The sequence below is a fragment of the Sebastes fasciatus genome, chromosome 8, assembly GCF_043250625.1.
Source record: "Sebastes fasciatus isolate fSebFas1 chromosome 8, fSebFas1.pri, whole genome shotgun sequence".
In the NCBI taxonomy this organism is placed as follows: domain Eukaryota; kingdom Metazoa; phylum Chordata; class Actinopteri; order Perciformes; family Sebastidae; genus Sebastes; species Sebastes fasciatus.
In genome coordinates, this window is record NC_133802.1 from 16665706 (window position 1) to 16685077 (window position 19372).

The 19372-nt window shown below is 42.9% G+C and overlaps 1 protein-coding gene across 8 annotated transcripts in view; it reads right to left on the reverse strand.

Annotated features, from left to right (window-relative positions):
- iqsec1a (IQ motif and Sec7 domain ArfGEF 1a) overlaps window positions 1-19372 on the reverse strand; it is a 100889-nt gene that overhangs the window by 34194 nt on the left and 47323 nt on the right. The window contains exon 1 of one of the 8 annotated variants that reach the window (XM_074643847.1): window positions 12385-13188. The exons of 5 other annotated variants lie outside the window; for them this stretch is intronic. In XM_074643847.1, the coding sequence (XP_074499948.1) occupies window positions 12385-12461 (77 nt within the window). In that variant the 5' untranslated portion in view covers window positions 12462-13188. Of the gene's footprint in view, window positions 1-2150; window positions 2383-9116; window positions 9500-12384; window positions 13189-19372 lie in introns of those variants that run through there. 2 more of the 8 variants (XM_074643848.1, XM_074643853.1) reach the window with 2 other exon arrangements.

A 19372-nucleotide genomic window follows, 5' to 3' on the forward strand; every position in this document is an offset into this window, starting at 1 on the left:
TTATTGTCTGCTGGCCCTCCTCTTAAAGCTCTTAAATAAACATCTGTTCAGCACAAGGTTAAGTTGCTTGCTCCTCAGCATCATGTCTAAGCAGCTTTGAGACCTTATCTTGGCTGTTTCTTAGGTGGACACAATACAGACTAATGAGCAGCGTAGCCAGAAAAGCCAGTTTGCTGTTTTGGGGTTTTTTTGCGATTACTTTGCATTTAATGATGAAACACAGAGGAATTCTGTGTAATAAAACGCAATTGAGATTCATAGCTGCTGCACGGTGCCTGGTAATGATCCCAGAGGGGAATTCTGCATTTTTATTTGCTTTACCATAAAAACGTAACTCAGCAACGTCCTGCGCCAGGACAACAAGATAACAATACATGTGACTGGATGGGAGTGTAAACACAGGACAAAGAAAGAGGAGATGGGGGGGTTGATAGAAGTGGACAGAGAGGAAGGGGTGCACGTGATAAGGAGCAAGAGGCAAAGATAATGCATGCATTGAATACAGTGCAGCTCTGTATTCACATACAGCGTGACTGATGAGGGAGAAGCCGTCTCACGCTCTGTGCATCTAATAGGCTTTAATGATGGCCTCTCTCAGCCACCCATTCTGTTAACAGGTCTAATGAGAGCAAACAAGCTCTTCATGAACAAAACAGATCATCAGAGGTCCTGCTATAGGTTTCATTGAAAAGATGTCAACAGGATGCTTGAGATGAGCAGGACAATCAGCGGGAATGTGCTGCGAGTCAGAGAGATGTTGGGATTGGACGATTCAGAGGCACGTAAATGAGAGAGAAGCTAAAGGGCCAAAATGTTCTGCCGGTTTATAAAGATGACAAATCACATACATTTGCTTAAATATTAGGGCTGTGTGTATTGGCAAGAATCTGGCGATAAGATACGTATCATGATGGAGGGGTTACGTTCCAATAAATTGTGATATATTGCAATACTGTAAGCGAGGCCAGAATATTGAGATTGAGGATATAGACTTTTTTTTTGCAATCAGAACAGTGGGTTCTGCATTTGCATTTATTACAGTCCCTGTAACATCCAACATCAGAGCACTACCTTGAGAGGGCACATACACTGAGAGGTTGCATCTCTTTGCAAATGAAATAAGGTATTGACTGATTTAATCTTTGAAAGTAAACTATTAATTAAAAATCAATACAGTTTTTTTGAGAATCGATATCACAAAACATCGTATTGCGATATTCGATATATTCAATATTTTCTTACACCCCTATTAAATATACAGTGCAGTTTGATAAAGATGTTTTTTGACTCTATAAATAAGAGGCACAAATAAAACACAAACAACTCTCCCTCCCTCCCGGCACTGTGCATCAGCGTGAGTGTGACATCAGACTACAGAGCAGCAGCGTCGGCACCCCAGTGTACGAGCATCAATGGCTCAATGTTACATACTTTCCATACTCACACATTAGGGCTGGGCAAAATATCAATATTTTGATATGAGACTAGATATCGTCTTAGATTTTTAATATGGCGATATGGCATAAGTGTTGTCTTTTCCTGGTTGTAAAGGCTACATTACAGTAAAGTGATGACATTTTCTGAACTTACCAGACTGTTCTAGCTGTTCTATTATTTGCCGTTCCTCACTTAGTCATTATATCCACATTTCTGCTTATTATTTATCAAAAATCTCATTGTGTAAATATTTTGTTGAAGCATCAATAGTCAACCCTACACATTCATCCATCCTTTTATTCATCTCTCACGTAGGGTTGCAACTGCTTATTATTTTTTGGATTATTATTTTTCAGATAAATTGAGTAATCTCTAAAAACCAAAAGGTAATTCAACTGACAATGATGTGAAACAGATAAAAAGGAGAAAATGATCACACTTGATAAGCTGGAAAGAGTGTTTGGTATTTTTTGCTTAATAAATGACGTAAACAATTATCAAAATTGTTGGTAATTAATTACATGCCCACTAATTTCAGCACCACTCTCATGCATGCCCGCCAGCTCACCACACACCTGCAGCGTCTGACAACGTAAACAGCTGCTGCCTCCGTTACAGAACCTATATGAACCTGCACCTCACAGCCAGAGAGATCACACACACACACACACACACACACACACACACACACCTTCCGAGTGGAGCCCACCTACCTCCACACACATCTGTCTCCGGGGTTGGCCCGCAGTACGGTATGAAACGAGGTCCGGGCTCTGATGACAAATTGCTACTGAAAGGTAAGGTGACCGTGGTTGCTGCTGGAGAGCTCGACTGGATCTACGAGAGACTGGGAACCTCCATCTGACTGATTTACTCTTCACTAATCAGCACATTCCCCTAAACGTCAATGAAAAGAGGAGGCTCTCCTCACACACACATCACCCTCCCCCTGCCTCACTCACTGCCACACTCTTTCTTTGAATCTCTCTTTCATTAGTCTCTCTCTCTCTCTCTCTCCACCATCAGCTGTCCTCTCGTTCTCACCCCCCAACATGCCTCCACCCTGGTCTGTGCTCTTTTATTCAGCTGCTGTGTTGATGTCTATGGTTCAGTGGGGACACGTTCCGAACCTGCGTGTTGCAGCGCTGCAAGGTCACCGATAGTTGTTGTTTTTACTCTCCCCTCCCTCTTCAGGACACATGGTGTTGCCGAAGGGGAAATCTGAGCTCTCAACCAGAACACATCCTCAGACAGCCTGAGCACAATCCAAAAATGTAGTTAGATAACAGGTCATCTGACAACATGAGAAATCAGAATACCATTAACATAAAGGTCTGAGTTTGACAGTCAGAAACAGGTGAACAAATCAGCGACCGTATATCCTTCTTATTCGGCAAAAAGTGTGAGAGTACAGGATGTGATTGTGGCGTTTTACACTGAGAGAGCTGACACTGTATCTGGAAGTAACACTGTCTAAGATTGCCGTCCTGCAAACATCCACCTCTCTACGTTTCCTCTGCTTTTGTGTCCGGCTCAGGCCAGTTCTGTCCAGTTGGCCGTTGCTGATGAAAACATGTCAATGCTCACAGAGATTCTCAGAAATGAGCCAGACATTTGGTGGTTCTATGATTTAAATAAAAAAATAAAAACTGTGGGCTAGATACTGTTTTTCCTTTGATGCTCTATGCGTTTTTGCAAGAATAATTCAGGACAGAAATAACAGATCTGTGAGTCATTCTACTAAAAAAATAATACCTTTTTTTCTCTCCAGTAAAATCATTATTATATCAGAAATGTTAAGTAAGCCTTGGCAGTAAATCTCAATAGCATCCATCTGGGAGGAGAGCCAGAGAAACAGGCTACAAGGCTGCAGCAGCCTCTGTGGGACTCCAGACAAGGCAAGATCCCCCATCTGCCTTAATTTGTCTTCTCTCCACTCACCGATGGCTCACAGTGGAATTAAGGATGCTCATTTATTTGACTTGAAATATCCCCCATTACTTAGCTGCCTGCCCTTGACTTACTCATACACTAATCAATTGACTGATTCGATGGTAACTTTGTCTACTTCTTTATGACAAATGCAGTCAAAGCCATGTATAGACTATCCACACACACACATTCAGCAGCACATTCACATATAAGACGGCTGTTCTCTGCCCTGAAGTCTCTCTACCAACAGATGGCGGTAGTGCACAGTCATCGCTGGCTGCACTGAGACTGATTTAGGGTTTAGGGATATATGGCTGATCAAAGGACTCCCACTCGTCTTTATCAAGAGGGGGGAAAGGAAACAAGTTAATGTAAAGTAGAGCAGCAGTGGGAGGGTTACTGTTTTTTGAAAAAGGGGGAGAAAATGTGCAGGGAGAAAGGAGTTAGAGGAGCAATGGCTACATATTGAATGAGAGAGAGGAGATATTCTTTAGTCCCGAGGGAGCTCATTTAAGCTACAGGGAGACATGTTCGGGTCTGTATGAGGAGACAGGTTGTATCTCTTAGTCTCATTTGTCAGAAATGTCTCCGAGAGTCTCAGAAGTGGCCCTTAATTTGAAAGGAACTGTCTCCGATGTGGGTTAAAAGCCCGGAAACAGTAAAAACATGTGCTTTCGCACTATAATTCTGTTACTAAGAATTATAATAATGATACTGATAATTATCAATTATTCAACTCCTGTGCACCACTGGTTCATTATCTGTGGTCAGACTAATTGCAGCCTAAAGAAATAAAATCAATACACAGACAGACAATATCTGTACGGTATGAATGAACCTCGGTGAATGATGTCACGGAGAAGAAAAGTCACGTGACTACGGGAAACCTGAGCGATACACACATCAGACGATGTGTCTCGGTGGACGCTGCCTGCCTCGTAGATTGAAAGCAGGATTTATCACAATTGCATGCACGTGCACAGATCTCCGAGGCCAGTTGTCAAGGCAACAGCTAAGGCTGACAGAAAAAAAAAAGAATGCACTGTCCGTCTCGTTAGAGGATATAGACGTCTGCTGTGTACGTGCAAAAAACACAGACCTGCATTTACACACAGCTCAGAGCAATTAGTCCAATCAGGATAAACATTTAATGTCTGTTTACCATCCACAGTCCCAGCCTCCCTGACAGCATGGTTATTTCACTCTCACGCAGGGACGTGTGCCGATTTCACAAATCCCGAGCCCACGCAAATGCATGCAAAAAAATTCAGTTCGTGATCAAATATTTATTGATGAAAAAATGATAAATTCTGCTTTTAATGATCCAATGTACGCCCCCTGATGCACAATATTAGCATTGAGAGTCTTGGACAATGATGTTCTAATGTTTAGTCTTCTGCCAAGAGCAACATTTCATCTTTTATTCACCTATTCATTGCAGGCTGAGACAGAGCTGAAAGCCCCCAAAGGGACCACTCTGTTTTATAGAGTAAATGTGCTGTCGTGCTATTATCAACTCCCCCCAGCGTGACCCTACCCCACCTCGCTCATTTCTGACATAAATCAAAACACACTCTGGATAATGAGGGTCTGCTTTGTCGCTGAAAAGAGTCGGTGGATTAGCAGCAATTACCAACTCTGAGCTCTGGGGGCTCAGCTTGCTCACAGCTGTTCCTCCTGTGGTGCAGGTACAGGACAGTGTATATGCACTGATTCCCATTCAAAGCAAGGCACTGAGACAGAGGAGCGACAAAGATGTGAGGACCGCGCAAGCGCCGTATTGCCAGCCTTCAGATTCTGCAGCGGAACACTAATAAGCTGGGCTCTAATTTCTGCAATAATGAGCTGTTCTTTTTTTAGTCCATCTCGGCGTGTGCATACAAATTTGTATGTGAATCAATCAATGCATGTGTGCATTTTTGCGAGAGCGTGCACATGGCCAAACGACTACAAGGTGCAGAGTGTGTATAGAAGAGCTGCAGTGCAGCAGCATGAGCTCATCACTCTACTCTTCTCCCCCTCCTCCTTCTCACCCCCCACCTCGCATCCCCCCCATCCCGCACCCTCCTCGCACTCGCCATTACATAAGTTAATGCAGCACACACCCTCATTATTCTCCAGGCAGGCACTGTGAAGAGATGCAAAGGAATATGTCATCAAAAGTAGAGTATAGCGGCAGAAAAAGCCACAGAAAGAGACAGCGCCTGTGTTTCCCTCTGAGCTTCCACAGTCCACTCATAATAAAGAGCAGAGCTACACATGTTTCATCATAACACGCTTTAATCATAAAACGTGTACAAAAAGGGGGAAACATGACGTTTTTTCCTGACATAATGCATCTTTATTTCGTACTGTACTGTACTGTGTGCACTTTCCTCATCAGACACCTCAGTAAATGCCCTGAACATGAAGAGCGCTCTCTCTCTAGAGGGTGGCATTCTTCAGCATTAGAGTAAACAAACTGGCTTCCTCGGATGATTAGCATTTCAAAAGCTCTACGGCTTAACATGAGCAGAGTAGATACTGCAGCAGAGGCAATGTTCCCAAATATATTTTCCCGTCATGTTTCCACCCTGCAGCAATAGGAGGTGAAGAGACAAGCCTTTCCCTTACGGCTACACCACATTAGCCCGTTTATTACTGTCATCATCACATGTCCTTTCAGCAAACAAGGCAGAACACTGTTATTCTTAAAAAAGGTGATATAAAAAGTAATGTAAAGAAGGAGATCTTCCCACACAATGCTGATGTCCCTGTGGGAGAGACGCCGGTGTAAATTATTCAGCGGTGTGGACATTGACTGCAACTTAAGCATAGATTAGAAAAAAGCCTTTGCATATAACGTGCTTTCAAGTAAACCTCAGATACTGTAAACCAAAGCACAAACACATAGCAAGCTCCTTTTTCTGGTCATGGGCACATCCATAATGATGCACCCCACTGTGGAGGCCAGCCAATGGCAATAAGCCTGAGGACACAGATTGTTGCAGTGTAAACCTATTTTCCACTGGATACACATTTGGACAAGCATGAGTACAAAAATACAGTTTACAAACATGTGAGCGGAAATATCCTGAATCAACTATGAGCACCTACATTTGGGCTTGGCACCAGTCTGTGTGACTGTGGTTCACCTCTGTAGACTATAATTCCTAAAGGAACATTACTATGAATTTAATCTATTCAGCACCAACTCTGCAAGGCCAGAAACCCAGTCCACTTTTCTGTTGAGGCTAACTGCAACTTGAGATCTCCATCATCCTGACATTTCTGACCAGACTACGGCTTCAATCCTAGACACGTCTAAGCTTTTCCACCCCGGAGAGTATTTTTTAACTCACCACAGTGGAACTGCAAGCTCGCCTTGGCAGGTTGCTACTTTTCCATTACAAGCAGTTCTCCCCCCCCCAAAAAAAGATCTCACTTGTCGTAAAGCCAGCGTACCGAAGCAGGGCACCAACAAAGGGGTCAGTGCCTGCTCTCATTTGATCTACAAGTATGATTTTCAGTTCAGTTCAGGCTAATGTTCCCAGAGTTCAATCCCATTTACCTATTATGAAGCAGTGCAGTTCTGTCAGGCGGCGTTTAACATCCCAGTTCACTCAGATGAGACTCCACAGAGCTACTCCGTCCCATGGATATATATCCACTATGGGACGAGGAGGCACTAGTGACAAGCTCCAGATCGGCACACATTAAATAAGTAATGCTGTCGGCGTATACTCTCTGACACAGAACCGGAGTCATATCAGATGTTCCCTGATGTCTACGGTGTCACTGTTACTGGATTCCTGCCTCAGTCACGAATCGCCTCGTTGTTTTAGTCTCTCAGACATTTAGCAGGTTAGCATTAACCCATTCAGGAGATGTTTACCTGCATATTGTTCTTTTTGCTCTGTTTGTTTTGTTTTCTTTCACCATGTTCCATCCAGGAAAGTGGGAAGGGGGATATAAAAGGATAGACAGCACAGGGAGAGGGGATCTAGGGACTGGATGAGTGAGGAGGAGCTTCCTGTTACTGACAAAAAGTGGCCCAATCAGAGCACAAGGTATCACCAAGTGTCATAAAAGTAGCCCAATTTAAAATTTTCATTTAGGGAGGGGTGTTTTCGGTCCTATTGCGTCTGGTCTTCTGTTTTGTCAGTGTAATTAGAGGTCATAAAATAAAATAAAACTCTTTCAGATAATGTTGCATTAAAGGTGCTCTATAGGATATCCAGAGCTTTAATATAGAAGCAAACAACTATTTGCTATGTAAAGATATAGAGGAGTAATGTCTACCTGAGCAGAATCTACCTGTGTGTGTTGAAATAAGAGCTTCTTTGTGCTTTGTTGACATCCCCGGGCCGGCCGCACATGCTTTTAGTGCATGTGAGCGTGCCCCACTGGATAGCTCACTGCTGCTCTGCACTGCTCTCATATGGCGGTTACAGCTGATAACGCCGTCCCAACCGACAGCGCTGTTGCGGAAGCATAGAACCCATCCTCGGGTTCCCTCTCACGTTAACACTGTTTGCTCTGTCAGCAATGTTGCCATTGTTTGGGCTGTTAGCACCGTTAGCTACGAGCCGCCGGTTCAGCCGTCGCCATGTTGAGAGCCATGCGGCTTTAGGCAATAGATAAGCTTCCAATCTCACATTTAGCACCTTTAAGCGTAAAGCGTTTTCAGTCATATGAACCGATTTAAGCCTTTACACATCTTTTATCACAGAGCTATGACAGAAGAATAATTGGCAGGAAAAAAAGTTTAAACTTTTTTGAAATAAATTGAAATGATATTTGGTTTTGGCCAATTAATTGTAATATAGCCTAATTTTTTGGAAATAGTGGGATTGGTGATAGTTATTTATTATTTATTTATTATATGTTAAAAATGTATTCTTTTTTAAATTTATTTGAATTTATTACTAATTTATTGTTTCAGATTTCTTAAACATCTACACTGATATTGGCTTCAAAAATGTTTCTAATGTTCAGAGTTATGTTCATACGGCATGTTGGTGGATGACATATAATGATGATATAAAGAACCTGCCTGTATATTTGCTTTGCCTGCCAATAAGGAGAAATAAAAATCATATCTAAGAAAAACAAACAGTAACAACGATTAAAAAAACAGATAATATGAAAGGCCTGTATGTTTGGAGAGGTCAACACTGTGTGAGTTACAGTGCTTTTGAGGTTCCCTGCAGGCTACATGATTAGAAATCACAGGCTGAATGTAACAGAAATGTACAATTGAAGATATAAAATTGGTCAATCAATCACATAATCCCATCTCTATGGACTGAATAATAATAGAAAGAAATCTTTGTAATCTTTTTTTATGCTGGTTTCTGTGTTCATTCAGAGAGAGATTTGAATCCTGCATGTCAGAGGACGTTCCTGCTGTACACTTCTATGCTAAGACAAAGTTAAGAGATAATAAGGCTTAAAGGAGATGAAAAAAGAATGGCCAGATTATTCTTAAATCTTCATTATCGAAGGCACGTCCTTGATAAAGTAGACTGCCCTGAAAGACCTTGAAAATGTCTTCACTCTTCACTCTGTCTGGGTGCCAGTGATAATATATTTCCGTGGTTCTGGAAAGGAAACCATCAAGCTTGAGCATATAGACAGGAATGTTATTTGATCAGTCGAACGTCAGAAATATCTGCACAGCCTGCTGCGGTCGGTCGGAACGACAACCGCCACTTATCCTGCAGGCCACGGCTGTCCACACTGGTCTGTGCCAGATGGTCTCCTACCTTATAGTTCGGCTGGTTATGCAGTACTTCCACATCGCATTCCACATGGCAGTGACATCACCGGAGGCATCAGACATGCCCGAAAAAAGTGCACATGGCACTAAAGGGAAGTTTAAAAAAAAAAAAAAAAGTTTAAAAGTTTAAAAAACTGCAGCAACTCCCCTTAAAAGAGCCACCAAAAGTACAGTCTGTGCTCACTCCCTTCACGACCACAAATTACACCCCACATCCTTCACTTTCCATGGAGAACCCACAGAGAAATTCATTCTTTCGCTGCTAAAGTTACTCTGTCTGTGCCTTTTCGACGTTCTCCCTGCCCTAGTTTATGTTGGGCTCAGAGTTGCTGCCTGATGACCAAGTAAGGTAAAGGCCCAGTACGTATAGCAGAAGAAAATCATCCCTCTTCTTAACAAAAGCTCTCCACCCACAACGAAGCGCTCACCAGCCCTCTTTCTGCTCTCTGCAGACACCCCTTCCTTTTTGTTCCGTCCAATGCAATCTTTCACTCATCTGCTGCTCCCCAACAGTGATGGGCAGGGCCTGTGTCGTGTATTTGATGTGTGCTTGTGTTTATGACTGTAAGAGAGAGAAAGAGAAAGAGAAAGAGAGAGAGATGGAAACAGAGAGATAGATGGAGAGATAGAAAGAGCACGAGAGAGCTTTCGGTCCCTGTGTGTAATGGTAATACTTGGGCACATGTCCAACAATCACACTGCTCTCAATGGGAAGGCCACGCAGGAGGGAGGGTGGGAGGGTGAACCCCAGTTCAGCAGCTGGGAGAGGCTGTTTTGAGTTACTACTCTGACCTTGCTTTTAACAGCACAGTTTCAGTTCTGGGATACAATCTGAATGTGTTACACTGGAACCGGAGCAATGTAATGAGTTACACCCAATGACCAGGATGTTCCAGTAACTCTGCGGGATTAGACACATTATGAGTTGTCCACAGTGTGCGGAAAAAAAAGAAACAACAATCGTCCTGAATCCTTCCAAAGAGTCACAGACTGAGATCAGCCGTTAGCAGCAGTTAGCAAAAGATGTAGTTAATTATTTAAACTACGTAGGGCAGACCCAAATGCTTAGAGGCTTTGACCATTGCCATGGTAATTGACCTCCTAATCAGTATTCGAATGCTTAGTTTTTAGTTTTTTTTCTTAATATAAGTATAGTAAGTAATAAAAAAGTATGAATCCCAAGAGAGCCCATTAAATAAGGAATATTCCCACAACATTATAAATTTTTTATATTCAACATTAATTATAATTAGTTGTTCTCAGACGTATATTGTTGTTTGTTGTGTGTAGAGGTGCGTGTGTGTACAGCAGTGCGGTAGCGGCTTCGAATACCTTAGAATATGTCTCACCAAAGCTGCGGAGCCCAAAAAACTGGCATTCAGGACAGTCCTAAAACTAAGTAGACCACATAGCTTCTGACAGTACTGTAACACTACTGGGGCTGTCCTTGACCAAAGAAATTCTTAGTCGACCAACACTCCTATGATTTTGTTGACTAATCAATTAGTTGATTTGATCAACACATCAAAGAATCACACAAAAGCACCATTTTAAATCTTGTGTTGGCCAAAGATGTGCTGATATGTTTCTTAGAAATAGATCATTCAGCATGAAAAAAGCAAAACAATTGACTAATCAACTAAAGAGACAGCCCTAAACACTACAAAATCAAAAATCTGACTGAAACGATGACGATAATATCATAAGCATTTGGTACTGAGGTAGCACCAACAGCTGGGGGGGTTCCCTGAAGCCTACGTTCAAAGAAGAGCTGCCAGCTGAATCGGTGATGCATTATTAATGAATCCCGGACATACTGCGTCCTCACCTTCAGAATACTAACGCTTATGACAAACTGTGTGTTTTTATATGTGTGAATGCATTAGCATATAGAGATGTGGCAGACAGCAGGCATGTGCACCTGAATTTTCACAGGTACTGGATCAGTGACTTCACGCCGCAGCTTGCCTCTGATTCAGACATCAAACATCTGCACGACGGGATGCCATGAAGGAAACCTCTGCAAACATAACCGGTGTTGGTGTAGCAGGAGGAAAATGGATCAAAATATTGTAGCTCTTTTCTGCACAACTGCAAAAACCAGGGATCTAAATTATGTTGAATAAGTAACAATTCAGAGGAATTACAGTTCTTTGAAGTTGAGATTGCAGTTTGAAATACACACATGTGAAATTACAGAGGCCGATTTAATTAAAAATAAAGACCACCCAAACATTAAAGCACGTTTATATCGTGGATAATCCATTCATATCTGTCTTTTTCTCTACATCTTCAACAGATAGTGGTTGTTTTGTGCAAAGCAGGTCAATGTGCATCTCAGTCTGAGGGGGTGGAGTGTATGTATGGAACGTAGAGCATCATATCTGTGAATCCTGATAGGCGGTAAAAGGCAGGGGAGGTTTATTTTTTAATGGTTTCAACACAGCAGCAGGGGGATGGGGGTGTGGGAGTGTGAGAGACGAGTGTGCACCTTTTAACATACCTGGAAGCTGCGAAAAAACATACATCAGTGGTAAAACCTCTCAAAGAAAAAGAAACCATGATGTTCAAACTGTTAAATATCTTGCATCCTCTGATTCACTGCTGTGATTTACGGGTTTTAAGTGTCACCAGGGGGACATTAAATCAAATCTGACGACATGATGGGCATGTTGCGGTGAAAGAAGAAGAAATCCCAAAACACATTATAGATTCATAAAAAAAATTGATGTCTTTGTCAACCCTGATGAGAGCCGCAAAGCTCGACTCAGTAATCAGGCGCAGATAACGCAGTAGGTGAAAGGTGAAAGAGGAGAGTTCCCAGTGGGACACAGATGAATGATTTCAGGCATCTAAGTGCTTTTCAGCAGCGCCAACGCTAAACAGACAAACTGACACAAACGAGATCATTCCAAGTGCCAAGTTGCTTAACCAAGTGCTCCTACAAAATAACAGTCCTAACCTGGTTCGCTCTGAGAAATCGATAATGGTTCAAGCCAGCTCACACGCTCTAATGTCTCTCTCAGTCAGTCAGCCTGTGTGTCAGCGTGCAGAGCGGAGCACCACAGCTTTTTTCTCTCAAGTCATGCTAGAGTGTGTTTTAAAATCATATGGATTTGCTTCAATGTTGGGAGCGCTTCAGCACAGTCAGGCAACAAGCTGACAGAACTCTGTGATAATTATAAGTTGTCCAGAAACAACGTAGCGCCAGAAGGACAAGAACCAAACATGACTGCAGCCATTTTTAAACCTACCTCTTGTAAAAGTTGTTGTGTGGGTGCAAACACAGCACATGCCAGTAATCCAGGCAAAACGCTTTGAACTTCCACATCCTCAGCTCAGACAATCAACAGGGCAGAAGAGCAGCAACATTAAAAAGCACCATGGCACCACGAGCGCACGACCCTGCTCACTTCTTCCACCAGTTAATCCCTGGCACGGACGTGGGATCTGTCCTCCTCCGGAGCTCCAGCCACTGGATGACAGCCTGAGTGGTTTTTAACCCGCCCAGAACAACCACATCACTCTTTGGACCTGTGTCACCCAGGAAGCCAGACCTTTCAGGAACCCTCGACAGGACCGATTTGGACCCAGTATTAACGCTCAGGATCCACCTCCCTTTAAAGCTCTATTTCGGCTGCTTCGGCACTCTTTTAGCTCCTATCCAGGTCAGTCGGTCTGTCCTCTGTGCCGGTCCCTACACACAGTGCGTCAAGATCAGGATCCTCTGAGACATCATAGCTCCAGCCGAAGCTCTGCACCGCTCCAGCATGCACAGGTAGAGGAATGTGTAGCAGCAGCTGATACGAGGAGGAATCCTCCAAAACAGGCAGACTCAACAGGGATGATCATCAATGGCCTCCTCCTCTGTCTGCTCCTCTGCTGCATGAAACTTTATAATGAGGCGACAGATCTTTTCTCTCACTCCTCTTCAGCTTAACACCATCCTTCTCCTCCTTTTTCTCCTCTTCCTCCAGTCAAAATCCTGAACCTCCTCCTTCCTATCTCTGTCCCCACTTCTCCTGATCCTCCTGCCTCCTGCTCTCTCTCCGTCTCCCTCTCCCTCTTACAGCTGCTGCCATCTACACAGGACCTCCCAGAAATGTGCCGATTCTGGTTGCCGGGCAACACTACCGTACTACTGAAGCTTCAAATGGAAGCCCAGCGGAGCAGCCCGCGATTGGTTGGCGTTTCAGCGGGGAGGGGCTGCTGCAATGTTGTACGACCACATGAGTTTATATACGCATGCTTTGTTGAAATAAATATAAGCTTCAAGTGCTCTCATGTTTTGTCAGTGTCTCGTAAAGGAAAGGAAATGCTGCTGTACTAGACTCATCAAGGTCATGGAGGCACTACAGGAAACACAAATGCACACAAATTGTTGAGCAGTTATGTTCAATAGAGTGATTAATGAAGTGAATTAAACTGTAAGATGTGAATGGCAGCGATATGCAGAGAGAATAAGAGGGTTAAACATGGGTCAAATAAGTGTGTGTCTTCATTAGAAGCATTTCCAAACGTGCTGCAGTGCTTATAAAGCTTATAAAGACTTATAGACTCTATAGCACGCTGCTCTCTTTTCTTGCTAAAAAGGGTTGTTTTGCACTTGAACACCAGCAGCACAGTGCTGTCCTTTCTCTGCCTGAGATGCAGAGAATCACGCTGCAGTGCCACCCGGTCCCAGCAGTCATGGGAAAGGGGTGTGGAAGGGCCTCTCATCAATATTCAGCCGCTGTCAAGAGTCCAAACACTGAAAATGCTGCATATTTACACAAACAAGTAGAGTCGCGGCATATCGCACAAACACACAAATAAACAAACATGCATTAATGTGTGTGCATATTTACACGTAAACACACTAATTGCTATAGTTAGATCTGTTTCGTCTGACAAGTGATCTCCGCATGACTCTTTTCACACACCTCCTGGCACAATACGGGCTTCCTCTGTTTTTCCCAGGCCAAGATATAGAAAGACCAGAGCAGCACAAAGGCTATACTGAGATCCTGTGTGAAAAGCAAGGGAGGGGGGACACTAAAGGAATTAATTAATCTACACAACATTCATCAGCCTTTTGTCACAACTCCTCATTTACACACATCTCACAGAAAATGACCACACGTCTCAATCTTCATTGATGAAAAAATAACAGTTCACATTCTCTGTGTGATTATCTTCCTGTTTAAATGTCTGCACTCTGAATGTCAGTGCTTACACATCATTTGCTGGAAAGTAAAGACACATTTAGAGCAGATTATGAGATAATATTTAGCGATAGAGTCTAATGCCGGAGATAAACTCCGCCGACCGCAATTAAGGCTGCAGTTAAAAGGTAAGCGACTGCACTTATAAAATATTTTTCTCACTATTTCCAAAAGCAGATTATGTCTCTGTTGTTCATGGTGGTGATTTACTCATGTGGTTCATACCAGATGTAGAACCCTTTTAGCTCCCTCTTTCTAATTCACGTCTGGTTGCCTTCGGTCGGTGGTGAGTGTGGCTGAAAACCCCGCTGTGTCAGTGAGCATAACATACTAGAGTCTGTCAAAGGCGTAGAAGAAGAGCAATTACTGCAGCACTAACTGGCAGAAAACACACAGGTGGCTCCCATTCAAGCACACATGACGGGCTATTATTTGTTTTTGTAGGGGATGAAGAGATGAGCAAGTGCGTATACAAGATGATTTAATAAGTAGATGGATAGATAGCACAATATAGCAATATGCATTGTCATGTCCATATGTGTGGTGAACTGGTCACTTTTCACAATGTGTGCCTCCGCCTAAGTTTTGCTATCTGTGAGTCAACTTCTGCAGGCCGTCAGCGTTTGTCAGTGTTTGACAGGGGTTCGGTTACAAATTACTCATTTTTACATTTACAAATTAGACATTTTTCACCTTTTTAAAAATAGGTAAGAGTGGAAAATGACATTTGGGAGGAACATGCAACAAAGATGCTTGACTGATTCAAATTGGGGACCTTACAGCTACATGGTTACATGGTGCGTGCTTCAGACTGTTTGGCCACCAGGACTCACCATTAGGGAGGCACAATATCAGGTCCGATAAATTATCGGCCGATAATAGGAAAGAAGAAGAACTGTTCGCTGATTAGAGAGTGAAACATGTCATCGTTGGTGTGGATGTTATTCACAGTTTTCAGAGGAAGACAACACGATTGCAATTTGCAAAACAATTTTTTTGATGCACTTTACTTGAAAAATTAAATGAACATTTGAAGAGTCAGAACTGTTCTTTGTTTTTGTTGAGTTAACAATTGTGACGTCAGTTAGATTTGGTTAGGTCAGAGCTATGGAATATTAAATCATCCTCATCCATATCGTGCATCCCTACTCACCATTACTTTTGATGCTCTTTTCCACCTTTGCGATGCCTTTATATAAACCCTGAACACCAATGTCAGTGCATTTCTGCAGAGGCCAGACTCAAGGTCAATTATGAAACAGGTCACATAAAGCGACCAAAAGTCTGTGTTTGTAAGTCAATAAGCATGGTGGAGGATGTGGAAATATGACAGGTATTTCCTTCCTTCCTGATTCCCCGTTGCACTGCAGGTGCATCAATATGAATCTTTCCACCGTTCCAGAGATCAAAAGGCTATAAAAGACAGATGATCAAATCTGCTTAGCCATCAATCAGCATAAATGACCTCATTCAACAAGCTCTTGACTTCTTGTCTCCACATTGCTGCTGGTGCATCGTACTGCAGTGAACTGAAGTGGGCTGATATCGAGCCTTACAGCGCAGGGACCCCACTTCTCCCTGTGACTGACCGGGTCAATCACTGATAATCTGCCCTGAGGATTTCTCCATGACCTGCTCTGAGCTGGAGATGCACAGTCAATACTATAAGCACTTCAAAAGAAAATGGGCTGCTGCGGAAAATCCTCTGGTCAATTGTATGTGAGGAGGGGAGAAAGAGGTGGCTGAATGAAGAGAAGCAGACAGGGAGTCCTACCTATACACTGGAGAAACAATGCACGGATAAAAACCTGGAGCAAGAATGTAAAAGATTATACAGACATGCAAGAAGATGAGATTTACAGGTGTGGTGGCTGTCCTGCCCACAAAGAACCTGATTGGACTTAACCCTGACCGTTTGTCTGTCTCGTAAGGCCTTCCTGCAAACTGATCCATTCAAAAAGGGGGACCAAAGAAGATGGATGGAGATAGCTTAAGATAATAATAGATCATAGAATAAGAGCTATAGCAAAGTTGCACATAAATCCATGACAAAGACATCCTTATAACCAGGATTTAAAGTACACAGAGGAGCATAAGCTCATAATGTCTGTGTTAAGGACAGCCTGTCTGAAAGGATGTGTTAGAAAAGTTCACCCCCTGGTGGCAGATCAGAGTAACGTCCATGTTTGCAGAGCTCAGGGAGTCAATGAGCTGATGTGATCGGGGGAATGAGGAGTCTGATTCACTCTGACTACATCAGCACAACACATCATGGAAATTCATTTTTTTTCTTATTCACACCGCATTAGAGAAGCATTCAATAAATGGCAGATTCCGAGTGGCCAATTTGAACATCTCTACACAAAAACAACACGCATTATTAGATCATTAAACACAGTTTATGTCAGCTGCATGGAAAACGCAGTTTAAAACTGAACATCAGGATGATTTATGGTGGTGATTTATAGTGTCCAACCTCAACTCTTTGCACATGTGTCTCACTGATGTGTCACACAGTTGTGCTTCCCTCTTCTATTTGGGATAAAAAAAACACAACTGCTGCAGTCAGCGGGGAGGTACCATTACTGGCAAAGAGGGAGGCACAGAAGCTCAAGATTATCTGACTAGCATGTTAGTTTATACAACTGGGACGATAATATCATTTCATTACATGAAAGTTACAGCACAGTTGGCATGAGCACAAGCTCTTGCATCATGCAGATTGTACAGTACAGCTGTTTAGGCCCCCAGCCTGAACGCAGCCACGCAGAAGATAGGTGGAGGGGGAAAAAAAGACAGAAGAGAAGAGAAGGACGAGGAGGTTGTGTGGAGACAAAAGCGGGACGAGACAGAGAAAGACACACGAGGAAGAGAAGAGATTCATAATAACTCCTCCAGCTTTTGCTTTGTATTAAAGCAGAAAGCAAACAGCAAAGGCGAAGAAAAAGAGAACAAAAAAAGAGGAAAGAAAATCCTTTGTGGCTGTTTGGAGGTGGATCCCACAGTCTTCAGTCTCTGCCAGCTGTCTTGAAGGCCTTTCATAACCTGAGGCCGAGTGACAGAACTGATGGGGAGCGCCGTCTCCTCTGTCAAAGAGGGTATACACATAGACGCAGCACCAACAGCAGGCTGCGTTTGACAAAAACACACAGCTCAATCTACTACGAAAGAAAAAGCGATGCTTGCGTCTTCTTTAATAACCATACAGTATGAATGATATGGCTTGTTGAATGATGGCTTATAACTGAGCCTATGTTAACACGTGACTATGATTCACCATTTAAAATCCCGGATAGGATTAACATGTATTGTATGAATAAGCAAATACAGTGCGCACGGAAATCCAGAGTCATGAAAACATGTTTAGAAAGTGTGTTAGCATGAGTCATATATATATGCACTCTGTAGAAATGACTTACAGCCATTTTCCAATTATGATAAAAAAAAACAGAAAACCATGGAAATAAGAATGAAATAACATCCTTGTGATATCTTGGTGTGGTTGTTATTATGTAACATTGTTGCTGATAAACATATCCTCATATCTGTTTGTATTTTTTCCAGAGGAACAAAATGTTCTGGAGACGCATCCTTTTCTGATGCACCCGACTCTCCTCTGTGCTGTCGCTTCTGACGTTGCTGTTGGCAAAGGCAGGAGCTTATTATGGGCTGTTTCAAACCACGGGATGCATCAGACACTAGCTACTCCCCCGAGGAAACTTTAGCTCACTGAGATGTGTCCCTGAGAGCCCAACAGCTCCCGTTGGTTTGATAATTCTTACACATGGCTGAAACTCAACCACTGAAAGCTCACTGCCAGCCTACAGATGTCCAGCTGCTGAGGTTTTAGTGGGCAGCAGCCTTTAAGCTGACCGAGCTCGGCCTGAGCCAAGTTTGTGCTATTTTGGCAAAATGCTACAGTAGCATCGGTGGAGAAAATGGTAGAGTAGGTTGTTTGACTTGGCAGACGGATCTAGTGGAGCTCTCTTTATCTCCGTGTTGTCAAAACACCTCCATGAGGTGATTCGTGACCCTATGATCCATTCTCATCTCTGCATGATCCATCATGCTCTACCGCATTACACTATTATTGCGCCTATTCTAATCGGTTCTGTCAGAACATTATTGATGGAGCAGGAGATAAAATCTTAAGGTGTGAATGTCCTATTATCTGTCAAAACTATTAAAAAGGTACAGTGTGTAACATCTGGCGACATCTAGCGGTGAGATTGCAGTCTGCAACCTCTCCCGTGTGCCAAGTGTGCGAGAGCTACGGTGGCCGACGTGAATACGCGAACAGCCCTTCTCTAGAGCTGTTTTAAGAGTAGCGTAGGTCATTTGGAGAATAGCAGTGTGTAGCGTATGTGTGTAAGTGCAAAGTGAATGGTGAAGCAAGAGAGAGAGAGAGAGCGGTGACGAATGTGTGTGATCTTTTTAAGAAAACAAGTGAGTTAGTTTATATCAAGTGAATGTACAGTAGAAGTTGCAGTTTGTGCAGAAATAAATGCTGTAGCTCCTCAAGACCAACAGAGGTTTCCCGAGGTCTTGTTTCTCGGCGGCTGAGACGAGGATTAACTCTGGAGTGAGTACTGTCATCGTTCTGGGCTACTATAGAAACATGGTGGCTGGCTCCGTGAAGACGACCCGCTCCCTATGTAGATATAAACGGCTCATTTTAAGGTAACGAAAACACAATTCTTATTTTCAGGTGATTATACACTAAAGAAAACGTACTTATTACTACTATATTCCATTTCTGCATACAGATCCCTCTAAATGTTACACACTGGTCCTTTAAGAGATCAATAAATAAGCTATACAGTCCTTGGTATAATGACTGCTTTAATGACTATAATCACATCCACTTCACAGATGACAGTAGCTATCAGACAAGTGGAAAATCAAAGGGTTATTATGCAGACAGGCCTTGCACATACAACATGTATCCCTGTTTTAACTAGTGACTCACTGCCAGCTCTGTAACGTTGTGCCCCCATCCACTGATGCTATATGAACTGACAGCATGCTCTGTGCCAAC